Source organism: Malassezia japonica, chromosome 6 (assembly GCF_029542785.1).
Source record: "Malassezia japonica chromosome 6, complete sequence".
NCBI classification, from domain to species: domain Eukaryota; kingdom Fungi; phylum Basidiomycota; class Malasseziomycetes; order Malasseziales; family Malasseziaceae; genus Malassezia; species Malassezia japonica.
Window position 1 is genome coordinate 678,360 of NC_083375.1, and position 14,604 is coordinate 692,963.

Genomic DNA, 14,604 nt, shown 5'->3' on the forward strand with positions numbered 1-14,604 from the left:
TCTACTGCGTCGTTGCTGGGCGCTCTTCCGCATCGGCCCACGGGAGGACCGTCGGCCAGTCCCATGCATGCACGAGGGTGCCCGCAATGGGCATTTTGATGCGCTCGCCACGGATCGGCTCCTCTTCGAGCTGCTCGGCCTCTTCGGCGTGCAGCGCACGGCGCTGCGCCGCGAGCTGCGCCGCAAGCGAAAAGCGCAGGCGCTCGAGCGCAGGGTGCAGAATCGAGTTGCCGCCGCGGTAGCGGTTGATCATCACACTGAGCGAGTGGCGGTGCTGCACCGACATCATGGTGCCGGTCATGAGCGTGCGGCTCGCCGCCATGCCGTGGAACACACGCTCCGTGTGGTGGTCGTCGAGCACCGCAGGGGGATCGCCACTGCGCGAAAAGACGCGCAGCAGCGGCGCAGGCGCCACGACACGCACACCATTGTATAGCTGCGCCGGGAAACGATACGACATCGTGGGGAACAGCGCGCCGGAGGGCGGCGCCGTCGCAACGACGCGCCCTTGGGGGTTGATCGGCGTAAAGACGGGCGCCGCATGCGCGCTCTCCTCCATGTTGCCCTGCGCGCTGGGGATCGTAATCAGCAGACTGGGGCCGGGCACCCACGCGGGCGACGCTGGGTGCAGATCCACACAGCCGTGCATCGAGTCGTTCGGCTCGTACCGCTGGGGGTCCACAAAGCAGTGCGCCAGCCGCCGCCGCTTGACCGCCCCATCGATAAACGCCGCCGAGTTCGGATTGACGTGGTGGGAATGCGTGAGGGAAGTGAGGTACACCGGGGTCGGCCGGGCGCTCTCCTCGGCGAGCTCTTCGGTGGCATGCATAAACGCGTCGAGCGACGAGCGTTTCTGCGCTTTTTCGGGTGCGGGGCCGTTGCGTGCCGCGTCGAGCGACGGGAAGGACGTCGCGGGCGGCGCGCCTTCGACCAGCGACCCGGTATACACAGGCAGGCGGCGGCGCCAGATGCGGCGGATGCCGTCCTGGTCGAGCTCGGTGGCGGCCGTGGGAAGGATCACAGGCGGGGGGCGCGGCATCGGCGCGGGCCCCGGCGCCTCTTCCTTGGCCGGTTCGGGCTCGATGTGCATTTCCTCTCCGGGAAGCGCGTCCAGGTCTGGAAACGCAGGGAGGAACGGGGGGATGTACGATGGGGTATCGGTCGTCGTTTCAGCAAGGGGCTCTTCGGCCTCGACATCGTCTGCGTGCGGGGGTGTCTCGTCCCAGACCCACGCATCCTCTTCGGCCTCGTCGATCGCGCGGCGCACTTCGAGCTCCGCACGCATTCCGTCCGAAATAGGGAGGTAGTGCAGCTCCGACACGCTCTTCTTTTCGCCGAGCGACACATCTGGGTAAGTATCAGTACGTACATTCGGCGAGGCGCGCGCGCTGCTTCAGCACCGGCTCGGGGATGAGCTGCGAAAGGTCGCGCTTCCACACGCCTTCTTCGTCCGCCCATTCCTTGAGCTCGGTCAGCGCGCCAAAGCCCATTACATGCTCGAGACTCATCTCGACGTCCCACGCGGTAGGCTCTGTGCGGTTCGCCGCCTGAGCGCTCTCGGCGCTGGTGCGCGCAAGCAAAGCAAGAAAGCGCTGGACGAGTTCGCCGAGGAGCACGCACGCATTCGCGCTCCCCCCGTTGAATCCAGCAGCAGACAAAATCATAGGCACAGCCGTATTCAGCTGCGAAAACGCAAAGTCGGCAGCCGGCCGCGTCTGCGGCGCGACCTTGCGCAGCGTCCCGCTGGCGTCCTTTGCCATGGCGGCGAGCAGAGCGACGTCACAATTAAATCCCAACTGCATATATCCTACATACGCTCGGCTTGGTCGAGGAGCTCCAGCGCGCCGTTGGAGCGCAGGACGGCCATGTTCTGCATGCTGTACTTGCCCTTGCGGCCGTGGTCACCGAGGTTCTTGTTGCTTAGAATGATCTCGAGCTCCGAGCGCGCCTCGGCGTAGCGGCGCTCGCCAATGTACAGGCGACCGAGCTCGTAGTGGCTGAAGTACACCAGGTAGTGGTCGTACGAGAGATTTGCGCCGTGGTTCGCAACGTAGAGCAGGCTCTTTTCCGACTCGCGCGCGGCGTCCTTGACGGACATGCGGCGCTTGCCGTCGAAGCGCACGTGCTCCTCGGGGTATGCAATGTTGCGCAGGATCACACCACGCAAAAAGTGCGCGAGACACAGGTCGTCGAGGCGCTCGCCGGTCGCCTCGCCCGAGCCGAGCTGGGCGAGCGTGTCGTCGACCATCGGCAGCAGGACCTGCGTGAGCGACCGGTGCGATGCGGTCGTGTAGCAATGGCACATGTATGCAAACTCCATCGCGGGAAGCGTCAGGTAGCCCTGCTCGATCATCTTGCGTGCTTTGCGTGCAACAAACTTCTCCAGGGGGATACTCTTGCCGGCAATCTTTTGTGTCATTGAAGGGACACGCGCAAAGATGTCTGCCGCCTGCTCGCGCGAGGCGGCATCGTCGCACTGGTACAGCGCGGCGGCACGGCCGTAGTTGTACACGGCCTTGGACCAGTTGTTCTCTTCGGCGAGCACGGAAAAGTCGTCGTAGGTGTCGCGCCACTGCGCCAGCGACATAGAGCAGAGCGACATGTCCCAGTAACAGATGTGCTTGAGCTGCACATACTCTTCCTGGATGTCGCGCGCATCCTTGAAGCACTCGATCGCGTGCTTCGAAAGCGCCTGCGTCGAATAGAGGCGGCCGTGGAAGTAGAGGAAAAAGACACCACGGGGGTAGCGCTCCAGGTGGTAGTCGAGCACCTTCTCCGCATAGGGGATGTCCACACCGGGCACGGGCACAAACGTGGAGACGACCAGGTGGTACACAAGCATCGTCATGTCACAGAGCACACGACGTACACCCTCTGTCTCGATCGTCTCGCCAGGCTCCTTCACCGCGGGATCACTCGACCACTTGCCGGCCTTAGACATGAGCTGCAGACCGACGTCGACATTGCCTTCGTAGCCAAAGACCTCCATGATCTTGAGCACCTTGCTGGGGAGCAGGCCGAGGATCAGGCTGATGCAGCCGGAACCAAGGTACACACCGCTGCGGAAGTCATTGTCCGAGTGCGTCGCTCCCGACGTGCCGCTCCCGTGCTGGTCCTCCCACTCGATAAACTTGAGCAGACTGTGGTAGGCACCGTACGCCGCGCGCATGTGCAGCGCCTCGCTCAGGAAACTAAAGATGTCACCAGAGTGCGCAATGCCAAGAACAGCCTTGAGCAGCGTGCACTCGGCCGTCACAAGCTCGGCGTGCTGCTGCACCGGCGTCATTGTCGCGACCCACGTCACCGAGGGGCCGGCGCCACGGACGAAACGGCCAAAGGAGGTAATGACCGAGCTACGCTTGCGCAGGTGCGATGCAATGGATAGCGCGTCCTTGCAGTGCGAAATAGCCGTCGCAAGGTCCTGGTGCTCAAAGGTCATGATGGCTTTGATGGTGGAAAGCAGCGCATAGGCCACCGCATAGTAGAGGCGCTTCTCAGAGTGCACAGTGACCAGCTCATACGCTTCGTGCATGCGACTGTTCAAAAAGAGGTGCATCGCACGACGTGCAAGCGCAATGTCGTCGCGAAGCTCCTCCGTAGTTATCATCACGTCCGAAGTCTTCAGCTTCGAAATCCGGTCAGCACGGTCCTTGGCCTGGTGGAAGAGGAGCTGCGAGTCGTGCTTGGGGGCATCCGGCGCGGCTTTACCCACCGCAGCACCACCCGCCGCGCCGACGGCAGCACCGCCAGCCGCCGCCGCCGCGCCTTTCGCGGCACGGCTCGAGGTGGCAGACCGCGCAGGGCGCGCGGCCGCAGACTCGGTGCGCTCCGCCACAGGCACAGCAGGAAGATCGCGCTCCCGGGCTGCAGGGGCGCGCGTCTTGGCGGAAGCCGCCTTCGAGGGCTCAGGTTCCATGTCGAAGAACTCATCGTCGTCATCTTCCTCCTCCGCGTGGTCGGGAAGACGCGCGGCCTCGCTACCGCTGCGTTGGCGAGTCGCAAGGGCTTGCGGCTCCTCACCGCGTACGACGGGGCGCATACCAGCGTCGCTGCCACGGCGGCTCACGTCGCTGCTGCGGCGCGCGCGCGATCCGTTCAGATCAGGACGCGTCGCGTCGCTCCCGCGGCGTGTCGACGCGCGTCGGCCCACAGCAGCACCGACCGGGGGCGACATGGAGAGGTTCGACGCCTTGCTCGACGTCGAGCTGCGGCGCGTGCGCGATGGCGGCCGTCCAGTATCGCGTTGGTTCTGCAACACGGAGTCGGTGAGACTGATGGGCAGATCGCGCGTCTGCACAACCGTCTCGGAACGCGCAGCAGACAAAAGAGTGTCGCGTTCAGTCATGTTGCTGCCAGGTTTCTGGTGTGAGCAGCGCGACGTACAGTATCCCTAAGGGGCTCGTAGAAGGCTGGAGCAATGGAAACCTTGTGAGCCATGACTCTTGACCACTACGGCTGCACTAAGCAAGGTGCTGCGCTGCACTGGGTAACTCGCTCCCTATAAAATCTAGGCACCGTATTGTTGAATCGCGCCATTTGATTGGCGACAACTGCCCCACAAAAACGAAAGCCGCCACTGAGCCGCACGAGTCGCGAATGCGGGGCGATTAGGTCAGCATCGGTCGCGAACCGCGCATACGCCGGGCGCTGTACGTGGGGAGTGGAGGAGCTACAGGCGGTAGGAGGCGTCTTTCTTGTCCATAAGCCGCATGAAAGCGGAAAACTCCATAGTGCCCAGCTCGCGCCCACTAAAGGTCTTGGCCGTCTCGAAGGTTTTGTGAGCCGCCTCTGGCTTCGGCATGTAGAGACCGCCGCCGGCCGGGGCGCTCGCTTGGGCCACTGCCTGGATCTCGCACGAGCGAATAAGGATGTGCATGCGGTACCAGGCCCCTCCAATGGTAGCACCCGTAGTGATCACGCCGTGGTTGCGCAGAAGCAAGACATTCTTGTCCCCGAGATTGTTCACAAGGGATTCTTGCTCTTTTTCGTCGACGACAATCCCTTCAAAGTCATGGTAGCCGGGTGGGCCAATGATCGAGGAGGTCTGTGAGAGCGAAGAGAGGTAGCCGTCTTGAGTACTTGCAATTCCCGTCACGATGGGGTGGTGGCAATGCAGCACGGCGGACGCCGACTCGTGCTTGGCATTGTGAATCGCAGAGTGGATGACAAAACCTGCACGGTTCACCTTGAAAATGTCGCCGACGACGCCGGGGTGCTTCAATTGACCTTTAGCGTCAATCTTCAGTAGCGAGCTGGCGGTAATCTCGTCATAACGCAGGCCATAGGGATTGATCAGGAACGACTTGGAACCGTCGGGCTCAGGGACGCCCACCGTCAAGTGGTTCAGCACGTCGTCGTTCCACCCAGCATGTTCGAAAAGGCGGTATGCAGCAGCAAGCTCGATACGCAGCTTCTGCTCCTCGACACTAAACTCGGAGAGGATCGAACGCGAGAGCCGCTCTTTGATTCGGTTGGAGCTCAGCTCCTCGACGGTCGTGTACGTGCTCGGCGAAAAGGGTTGTTGAAGGCGCGCAGCGCTTGTGTGAATGCTACGGGCAACTGCAGGAAGGCACCACGGCGTGGCGCGGCGTAGTGGTAGCATCTTAGTGTGATGCAATCTACAGCGCGGGGACACGGTCACACAATGTGGGGTAGGCCGACTCGCGACCCAACTATTTAGTCATGAGTCCTGATTACCAAGCATGCTGGCTAAACCCTGGCGATCGAGAGGGTGTACCATTGGCAATCCTGATAGGGTCGAGGGGATCTTGGATTATTATGCAAAGGGCTTCTGACGACTGGCCCAATTTCTTTGGCAGGACTGAAGGCGTTATGTAATGTTGCCCCGGGCGAAAAGGCGGGCGAATAAGGTGTGTGCAATTGCCGAAATGTTGGCAGCTTCCGTGCACGGGCACCAACGCTAGAATGCAGGGTATGGGCCAAGTGGCGACTCGAGGGTATATAAAAGACGTGCTTAGTTGCTTATAGAGTCCCTTACAAACCATATTAAAGCCATGGTTGAAGTCATCACCAAATACGGACCGAATGGCGACCCGCAGCAGACCGGCGGTGAGGGTCTTTTGACCACCGACCAGGGTGTGACCATTGCGGACAACCAGAACAGCCTCAGCAGTGGCTCGCGCGGACCCACGCTGCTCGAGGACTTCATTCTGCGTGAAAAGATCTTCCACTTCGACCATGAGCGCATCCCTGAGCGCATTGTGCACGCACGTGGTTCGGCAGCCCACGGCTACTTCGAGGCTACTGCCGACATTAGGCACTTGAGCAAGGCCGACGTGTTCAAGAAAGGAACCAAGACGCCTGTCTTTACCCGCCTGTCCACTGTAGCCGGCGGTGCTGGCTCGGTGGATACGCCACGCGACGTCCGTGGCTTTGCTACCAAGTTCTACACCAATGAGGGTATTTGGGACTTGGTTTGCAATGACATTCCTGTTTTCTTCGTGCAGGATGCCATAAAATTCCCTGACCTGGTTCACGCCGTCAAGATGGAGGCCAACACGGGCTTCCCCCAGGCGGGCTCGGCCCACGACACGTTCTGGGACTGGGCCTCGCTCATGCCCGAGTCGACACACATGCAGTTCTGGGCCATGTCCGACCGTGGAATTCCGCGCTCTCTCCGCATGGTGGAAGGCTTCGGTATTCACACTTTCCAACTCGTCAATGACAAGGGCGAGTCGCATTTCGTCAAGTTCCACTGGAAGCCGAAGCTCGGTGTGCAGTCCACGCTCTGGGACGAGGCTGTAAAGCTCCAGGGTGCCGACAACGACTTCCACCGCAAGGACCTGTATATGTCCATTGCCTCGGGTCAATACCCTGAATGGAATCTGGGTATCCAGGTTTTCGACGCTGAATTCGCCAATGCGCAGCCGTACGATGTGCTGGACGCCACGAAGCTGATCCCAGAGGAGGACGTTCCCGTGCAGATTATTGGTCGCATGGTGCTGGACCGTAACCCGGACAACCTCTTCGCAGAGACGGAGCAGGTGGCTTTCTGCCCCTCCCACATCGTGCCTGGTATCGACTTCTCTGACGACCCCCTTCTGCAGGGCCGTCTGTTCTCCTACCTTGACACGCAAAAGTCGCGTCTGGGTACCGCCAACTTCCACCAGCTTCCCATCAACCAGCCCAAGTCGCCGGTGAACAACTTCCAGCGCGACGGCATGATGCAGATGAACGTGCCCAAGGGCCGTGCCAACTACGAGCCCAACAGCTTGAACGAGGTGAACGAGCCGACAGGACCCCGTGTTTGCCCATTCGCTGGATTCCGTACCACGAGTGTTCCTACGGGCCCTAGGGAGACTGGTCCAAAGCTTCGCAGCCGCGACGAGCGCTTCGCGGATCACCACAGCCAGGCCCGCATGTACTGGAAATCTCTCACGAAGGCCGAGCAGACGCACTGTGTGGGCGGTTTCGTGTTCGAGCTTTCCCAGGTCAGCCTCCCGCACGTCCCGCCGCGCATTGTTGCAAACCTGCGCAACGTGGACGAGGAAATGGCGGCCCGTGTTGCTACGGGACTGGGCATTGACCTCCCGGAGAAGGCCCCGGTTGCTAAGCAACCAATTGATATGAAGCCGAGCCCGGCGGTGTCGATTCACCGCAACACTAAGCCTACCATCGAGGGACGCCGCATCGGTATCTTGGTGACGGATGACAGCGATGGTAGCGAGATCGAGAGCGTCGTGAAGGCCGTCGAAGCAAAGGGCGGACAGGCCACGCTGGTAGCCCCTCGCGCTCATTCGATTGTGCTCAAGGGTGGAAAGAAGATTTCCGCAGGTGGCCTGCTGTCGGGAACGCCGTCTGTTGTGTTTGACGCAGTGGCTGTCATTGTCTCTGAAACGGGAGCGCAGCAGCTCCTTTCGGAGATCGCGGCGGTGCAGTGGGTAATGGATGCATTTGGCCACCTTAAGGCCATTGGTTCATCCAAGGCAGCGCAGCCGCTGCTGGAGAAGGCGAGCATCAACCCCGATGAAGGTGTGACTGACCTTGGCGATGACTTCATCACTGCTGCCGGCAAGCGCTTCTGGGACCGTGAGCCGTCCGTGCGCGCTCTTCCTTAAATTTCTAAAGAGCCTCAGGTCAAAGGCGCAATACGATGTTTACGATACTGCATAATGTATTGTAATCGGAATAACACTTGGCTTTCCAATCGTGGTCTTTATATGATATGAACATGTCCTAGGATTGAAAGCCACGTTCTTTCTTGGTCTTACAAGCAGCATAGTAATGTTGCTAGGAATATAACGTGAACAGTAACATTTGAATCATCTAGGACATTTCAGGTACATCTAGTTCACTTTGCCCTGCAGCTCCTCGCGACGCGACTTGCTGTTCGGGTCAAAGTAAGGACGCTCTCCACAGGACACTGCACGGACACCAGAGCGAGGACCGATGTCGAAATAGTCGGGCGTCGCAGCGTGGTAGGTCGAGCGGTTGTCCCAAATAGCAAGGTCGTTCTTGCTCCAGCGGTAGCGGACCTGCGTAGTGTGATTCTGAGTGACGAGGTCACGGACGTATTTCTTGATCAGGTCGCTTTCATCACGGCTAACATCCTTGATATGGTCAAGGTGCTGGCCGAAGCCAAGGATAGACTTCCATCCAGTAACGGGGTTTGTACGGATGAAAGGATGTTCGGCAGACAGGTGCGTGTCGACGTTTTCAGCTGCACCACGAGGACCCGGGTGCAACGGATAGCCGTGCTCCTTGGCGGACCTCAGGAAACCAGGAGGATAAAAGAAACCAGTGAGACCCTCCAGGAGCTTTTTGAAAGGTGCAGAAAGAAGGTCAAACGTTTCGTAACCACTTGCCCAGAGAGTATCACCTCCAGTGTGAGGCAGGGTGTGCACTTTCAAGGAAGTGTAGTCAGCAGGGACAGGCTCAAAGGTAATGTCACTGTGCCATTCATCGGCTCCAGAGCGCGGAGCCACACCAAGCGACCGGTGCAAGTTGCTCGAAATAACACTAATTTCGAGATCGTTGTTCCGAGTGCCTTTGTCGTCGACAACCGAGTCCTGGCTCTCGCGTTGAGAGTTGTACACAGGGTGGATGTGAAGACCAGACGTTGCAGGCTTACCGGTAAGATGTCCCAGGCGATCAGTGAGATATTTTTGATCCTCAGGTGAGAGTTCTTGGCCTTTGAAAAAGACAACTCCGCGACGGGAAATGGTAATCGCCAGGTCACGGATTAGCTCATCTGCCTTCTCGTTATGGATGATGTCCTTGAGCTGAGCCGTAGGGTACACCCGTCCAATGGCAGGAGTCAACTCCTCAAACTTATACTGGCCATCCAGAATGCCAGTGGTCTTGAGGGGTGCACGGATAGGAATAGATGATTCAGTGTCAGGAATGTGCGCCTGACTGCCTTTCGTAACTACAGCGCTTCCGTTTTCCTGAGAGCTAACTTGAACCGCGGGGGCCATGATTGTATGTATAGTAGAGACTGTATTCAAGGTCCCCTTTTTATATTTCCCGTGCAACAGCCCACTTTCAGCCAAAGCACCTCACCTAAGTACCTATGTTGCAACATGTACCCCGCAATCACGACAAACTTTAAACATCGAACCTCCACATGATGCAAATCTCGATCCATAACGTCACCTAATCTCTTGCGTGACAGGCCAGCTGACAATAAGTAGTGGACCATATGAACATGGATGTATCTTTAGATTTCTTCAATGGCTTTTAGGAGAGGCGATATTAAACGAGTTGCTGTTATCGGCGCTGGGCCCTCAGGTGCTATCGCACTAGACAGCCTTGTCCGTGAGCGAGCGTTTGATGACGTCCGGGTGTTTGAACGCCGTGAGAAAGCTGGAGGAGTATGGTAGGTCGTATTTCGCTCATTATAGGATTGATGATGGTCTACTTGTAAAGCAAGGCCTTCCGACTGGAATCCACCGTGAACAAGACATCGACCCTCCACTCATTCCCCCAGCGTCAGTTCCGGCCAAGACGGAGAAATGTGATCAAAATCGTTATGATTCCACTCCAATTTATTCGTACTTGGAGACTAATATTGATGCACACGTAATGGAGTTCACTCAGGAGCCTATTCCAGACCAGCCAACGCCAGAATCAATCGCCAGGTTCGGGCCTAATACTCCCTTCCGTCATCATTCTGTGATTCAAAAATACGTGGAGGGCCTATTTGAGCGCAATGACTACCAAACGCACGTTGAATACAATGTGACAGTTGAAAGTGTTGTCAAGCAAGGAAATGAATGGGTATTGACACTTCGCCGATCCGAACTCGAGCACGATTTCTGGTGGCAGGAGCACTTCGACGCTGTTGCCGTATGCTCTGGGCATTACAGTGTCCCATTCATCCCTGACATTCCTGGGCTGTCGGAAATGGCTTCGTTATATCCTGGTAGCGTGGAGCATACAAAGTCGTTCCGCCACAGAGAAGATTATCGCAATTTGAACGTCGTCATCGTCGGTGGAAATATTTCGGCCATGGACGCTGCCTTTGACATTGTGGACTGTGCGAAACACGTCGGAGTAGCAATGAGGGGGAAGCCACATCCATATTTCACGGATACAGTTTTCACTCACCCTTTCATTTATCGCCACTCGGGTATAGATCACATCGTGCCTGAGGATAGAAGTGTTCATTATCTCGATGGGACTATCCAGTCAAATGTGGACAAAATCATACTCGGAACTGGATATAGATTCAGTCTCCCATTCTTACAGCAGAAAAATGTCCTCAACAATCGTATTCATGGAATATTTCAACACGTTGTTGACATCCACGATCCCTCCTTGGCCTTTATTGGCGCAGTCTCTGCCGGTCTGACATTCAAAACATTTGAATGGCAAGCTGTCCTTGCGAGTCGCTTATGGTCCGGGCGTTGTGCTTTGCCTAGCACCGAGGAACAATACAAATGGGAACAGGACCGTGTCAAAGAAAGAGGAGACAGTATAAAGTTCACGGTCCAATATCCCGATTTTGAAGAGTACTTCAATACGGTGAGGGATTTGGCTGGGAACGAAGGCCCGGGTCGAAAGCTTCCTAAATTTGACCACTCTTGGGAAGAAAGATTTAATGCATGCATAAAGTTGCGCATTTCTCGGTGGATCGCGGATATCGAAAGAGCCCACAAGGCAAAGAGCGACGCACAAGACCAAAAGTACCTTCATTTATAGAAACAATAATACAGACTGGACACAAAGAGCCCTTCTCGAATACATTATCTCTTGTAATACTGGCATCCTCTATCTAAACTTCAAGGAGTTCTACCTCCGTTACACTTTTTACCAGGCCATCTAAGAGGCAATGAGCACATAATTGAATAAAAAATTGATCGTGTCAATATAGTTGCTACTTCGTTTAAACTAAGCCGAGACAGTCTTAGGCAACGGTTTCTGCTGGGTGTCATTGTACAGAGTAACATGATGACCGGCAATAATTTCGTGGTGATGACCATCGTCACCCAGCGTGGAGTGCTTTTGGCCGTAGCGGGAGATCCTAAGAGCGTTCCACTCCTGAGAAGTCGGAATAGGTTCTCCCTTGCGAATGCGCTCGTCCCAGAAGTTGTGACTCTTGTAAGCCTCTTGCGCAACAGGAGAATCCTCAATCGGAAGAAGCTTAACGTCGTTATCGAACATGGCAAAGTAGAGGACATTTAGGCGGCGGTACTGCAGCTGGTCTTCCGGAGGCGCAATGACACGGTGAATAGTAGCACGGAGATATCCACCCGACAGGAAATGCAGCGAATCACCAAGGTTGACAATCAGTGCATTAGGCTTGTGGCGAACAGTGCGCCAGACGTCGTCCTTCCCAAGGACCTGCAGGGAAGCAATGGGCTGCGACCACAAGATAGTGACGCTGCCAAAGTCCGTGTGGCCCTGGATGCGCACGCCTTTAGAGGCAACATCATCTTCCTTAGGAGGTTTGTTGACAAGCATGTAACGGAGGAAATCGTCACCCTCCGTCTCGTAGTTCTTGGAAAGATTCCAGAGATAATCATAAGGGACCTTCAGAACCAGCGAAAGCGCAGACAGAATCTTGCGAGCAACAACATCATGGTTGAATCGGGCAAAGTCATGGATCTCATCCAAGAAAGGCTGGATAGACTTGGGGTACTTCTTGTCTGCCACGTCACGCTGGTAAGCAGCAGAGCCGAAGTTCCATTGCTCGATACGGTCAGCCACGTTTTCGATCTTCCAGTGACCAGCCTGCTTGTAGCCACAGTAGCTTCCAGTGTTGACGATGTCCGCAGTGAAATCTTCCTTATCCTTTTGAGGAATTTTGTCGAACGTGTGTTGTCCAACAGAGTACTGGCGAAGCACCTGATCGTACGACAGGCCGTGGTTTTCGGCGTAGATAAACCCAACATTGGCGAGGGCGTCGCCAAGATCATTCACAATTTGCTCAGGTACCTGAGAGAATCCTTCTCCAGTGATCTGAGAGAGGTCCAGGGTGTAGAGAGGAGCCCAGTTAACTTGGTCTCCAAGTTGGGTCTCCTTGGGAGGGGTCCAAGGCTCCACAGGAATGTCAGGGGCGTTTTGCGGCTTGGTAGTCATTGTAAAGCAGGGGAACAATGATGTAGGGATATCGAACTTGGGAGCGCCAATTTATGTCTTTCATGGCTACTACAAGTTTCCGAGCTTTTCACGGGCATGATGCCGTTTCCCCGCGGTCGCTCTTACCTCGACGTCACTTGATTAGGTGATAGTGGGGTGAAATGCGCAATGTGGAGGTGAAATCACCTTAGATTGACGACGCCTTCAGCCACTCTTGGCCCGGTGATTTGCTCTTCAGATCAATCTCAGAAAGGATTGGTCGAACAAGACGCCCATAGCGTGACATTGATTGTAATACAAGTATTCTTACAGTTTTATGGACCATCACATTCAGTATTCTTTGCGCAATCGCACCATCGTGACCATGGCGTGCCGGGGTCGGGACACAAAGGCGGTGCAGTCAGCTTGGACTTTGGAGTTTATGTAAAGCGATACCTTCTCCATAGTTACATTTTTTCTCGTTTTCCTTACCATGGCTCAAGACACAATAGATCCACCACTCTCTCAAGGATGGGGTTACGGTGTAATTATTGGCATCGGCATAGCTTTTGCCATTGCAATGATGGGAATTACGCATTTGCTCCGCAAGTATAGCCATGAGGATAACTCCAACTTTGAAACCTATTCAACAGCCGGTCGCAGTGTAGGCGTTGGATTGACAGCTACGGCTGTTATTTCTTCTTGGGCATGGAGCACAGCACTACTTTCGAGCAGCACGGTGACATATTCATATGGTGTTGGCGGAGCTTTTTGGTTTGGCGCGGGATGCATTGTTCAGATTTGCTTGTTTGCCCTACTCGCCATTCAATCGAAATTGAAAACACCACATGCCCATACCATTTTAGAAGTGGTAAAGGCCCGTTATGGATCTATTGCGCATATTGTGTACATGACCTTGTGTCTCATCAACAACTTAATTGCTGTTATTAATATGCTTTTAGGTGCATCCGCTTCGATTTCAGCTCTTACAGGGATGCATGTAGTCGCATCCATCTTCCTTCTCCCTCTTGGCGTATGTTTGTACACAATAAGCGGAGGACTGCGCGCCACCTTTGTCACTGACTGGGCTCATACAGTCGCACTGTTCATTATTGTTCTGTACCTCTCCATCAAAACTTTGACAAGTCCTCAAATTGGCTCCCTGCACGACCTATGGGACACAATCCGTGAAACTGCGGGGAAATCGCCTATCTCTGGTAATTATAACGGGTCATATTTGACTATGACTTCGCCAAGTGCAGTTGAATTTGGAATTCTGCACACGCTAGGGAATTTTGGACTAGTCATCATGGATTCATCGTATTGGCAAAAGGCGTATTCTGCAGACGTGGCAGCAGCTGTGCCCGGGTACTTACTCGGTGGAGTGATCTACTTTGGCCTCCCTTGGTGTCTCGGAACAGTCATGGGACTTGGATCTTTGTCACTTCAAAACTTTCCCTCATGGCCAGCGTTTGGACGTGAATTGTCAACAACTGAATTAAATGCCGGTTTAATTCTCCCTTACTCTGGCATGGCTGTTGCCGGAAAGGCAGGTGCTGTGGCGGTTGTTATTGTTGTTTTTATGGCAGTTACCTCTACTATGTCGGCTGAGCTTATTGCTGTGTCGAGCATCATTTCAAGTGACGTCTATCACACGTATTTGAAGCGTGATGCCTCTGGGAAACAAATTATGCGGGTATCTCATCTCGCTTGTATTGGATTCACTATCGTTGGATGCGCAGTCTCGGTCGCAGTCTATTACGCTGGTATATCTTTGACGTGGACATTATACTTTTTGGGTGTGATCACATGCCCTGGCATGATCACTATGCCATTGACGGTCCTTTGGAGTCGTCAGTCAAAGGTTGCTGCTATTGTTTCCCCAATTCTAGGACTTGCTGGAGGCCTCGCAACTTGGATTACCACTGCGAAAAAATATGGAAATGGCGTCGTTTCCGTCGAGACTACTGGTTTGCTACTCCCATGCCTGTGGGGGTCAGTGGTTTCAACTTTTGTGCCCGCCATTTTCACAGTTATTCTTTCTTTTACCTTCCCGACAAAAGCATTCCAATGGGAAAAGTT

General features: G+C 55.4%; 5 protein-coding genes across 5 annotated transcripts; 1 reads left to right on the forward strand and 4 right to left on the reverse strand.

The window, feature by feature from the left end:
• Window position 1: 1 nt before the first annotated feature.
• MJAP1_003505 (uncharacterized protein) lies at window positions 2–1,760 on the reverse strand (the record flags this gene model as incomplete). The annotated part of the gene is made up of 2 exons (XM_060267433.1): window positions 2–1,347; window positions 1,370–1,760. 2 exons carry the CDS (start codon window positions 1,758–1,760, stop codon window positions 2–4), a joined length of 1,737 nt encoding a protein of 578 aa, XP_060123416.1.
• Window positions 1,761–1,807: 47 nt separating this feature from the next.
• MJAP1_003506 (uncharacterized protein) lies at window positions 1,808–4,345 on the reverse strand (the record flags this gene model as incomplete). The annotated part of the gene is made up of 1 exon (XM_060267434.1): window positions 1,808–4,345. One exon carries the CDS (start codon window positions 4,343–4,345, stop codon window positions 1,808–1,810), a length of 2,538 nt encoding a protein of 845 aa, XP_060123417.1.
• Window positions 4,346–4,669: 324 nt separating this feature from the next.
• Window positions 4,670–5,602, reverse strand: MJAP1_003507 (uncharacterized protein; the record flags this gene model as incomplete). The annotated part of the gene is made up of 2 exons (XM_060267435.1): window positions 4,670–5,504; window positions 5,574–5,602. 2 exons carry the CDS (start codon window positions 5,600–5,602, stop codon window positions 4,670–4,672), a joined length of 864 nt encoding a protein of 287 aa, XP_060123418.1.
• A 412-nt stretch (window positions 5,603–6,014) lies between these two features.
• On the forward strand, window positions 6,015–8,078 carry MJAP1_003508 (uncharacterized protein; the record flags this gene model as incomplete). Its single annotated transcript, XM_060267436.1, has 1 exon — window positions 6,015–8,078. The coding sequence occupies one exon, from the start codon at window positions 6,015–6,017 to the stop codon at window positions 8,076–8,078; it is 2,064 nt and encodes a 687-aa protein (XP_060123419.1).
• Window positions 8,079–8,306: 228 nt separating this feature from the next.
• On the reverse strand, window positions 8,307–9,388 carry MJAP1_003509 (uncharacterized protein; the record flags this gene model as incomplete). Its single annotated transcript, XM_060267437.1, has 1 exon — window positions 8,307–9,388. A coding segment is annotated over one exon (1,082 nt), but the record flags the coding sequence as incomplete, so codon positions are not given.
• Window positions 9,389–14,604: the final 5,216 nt, after the last annotated feature.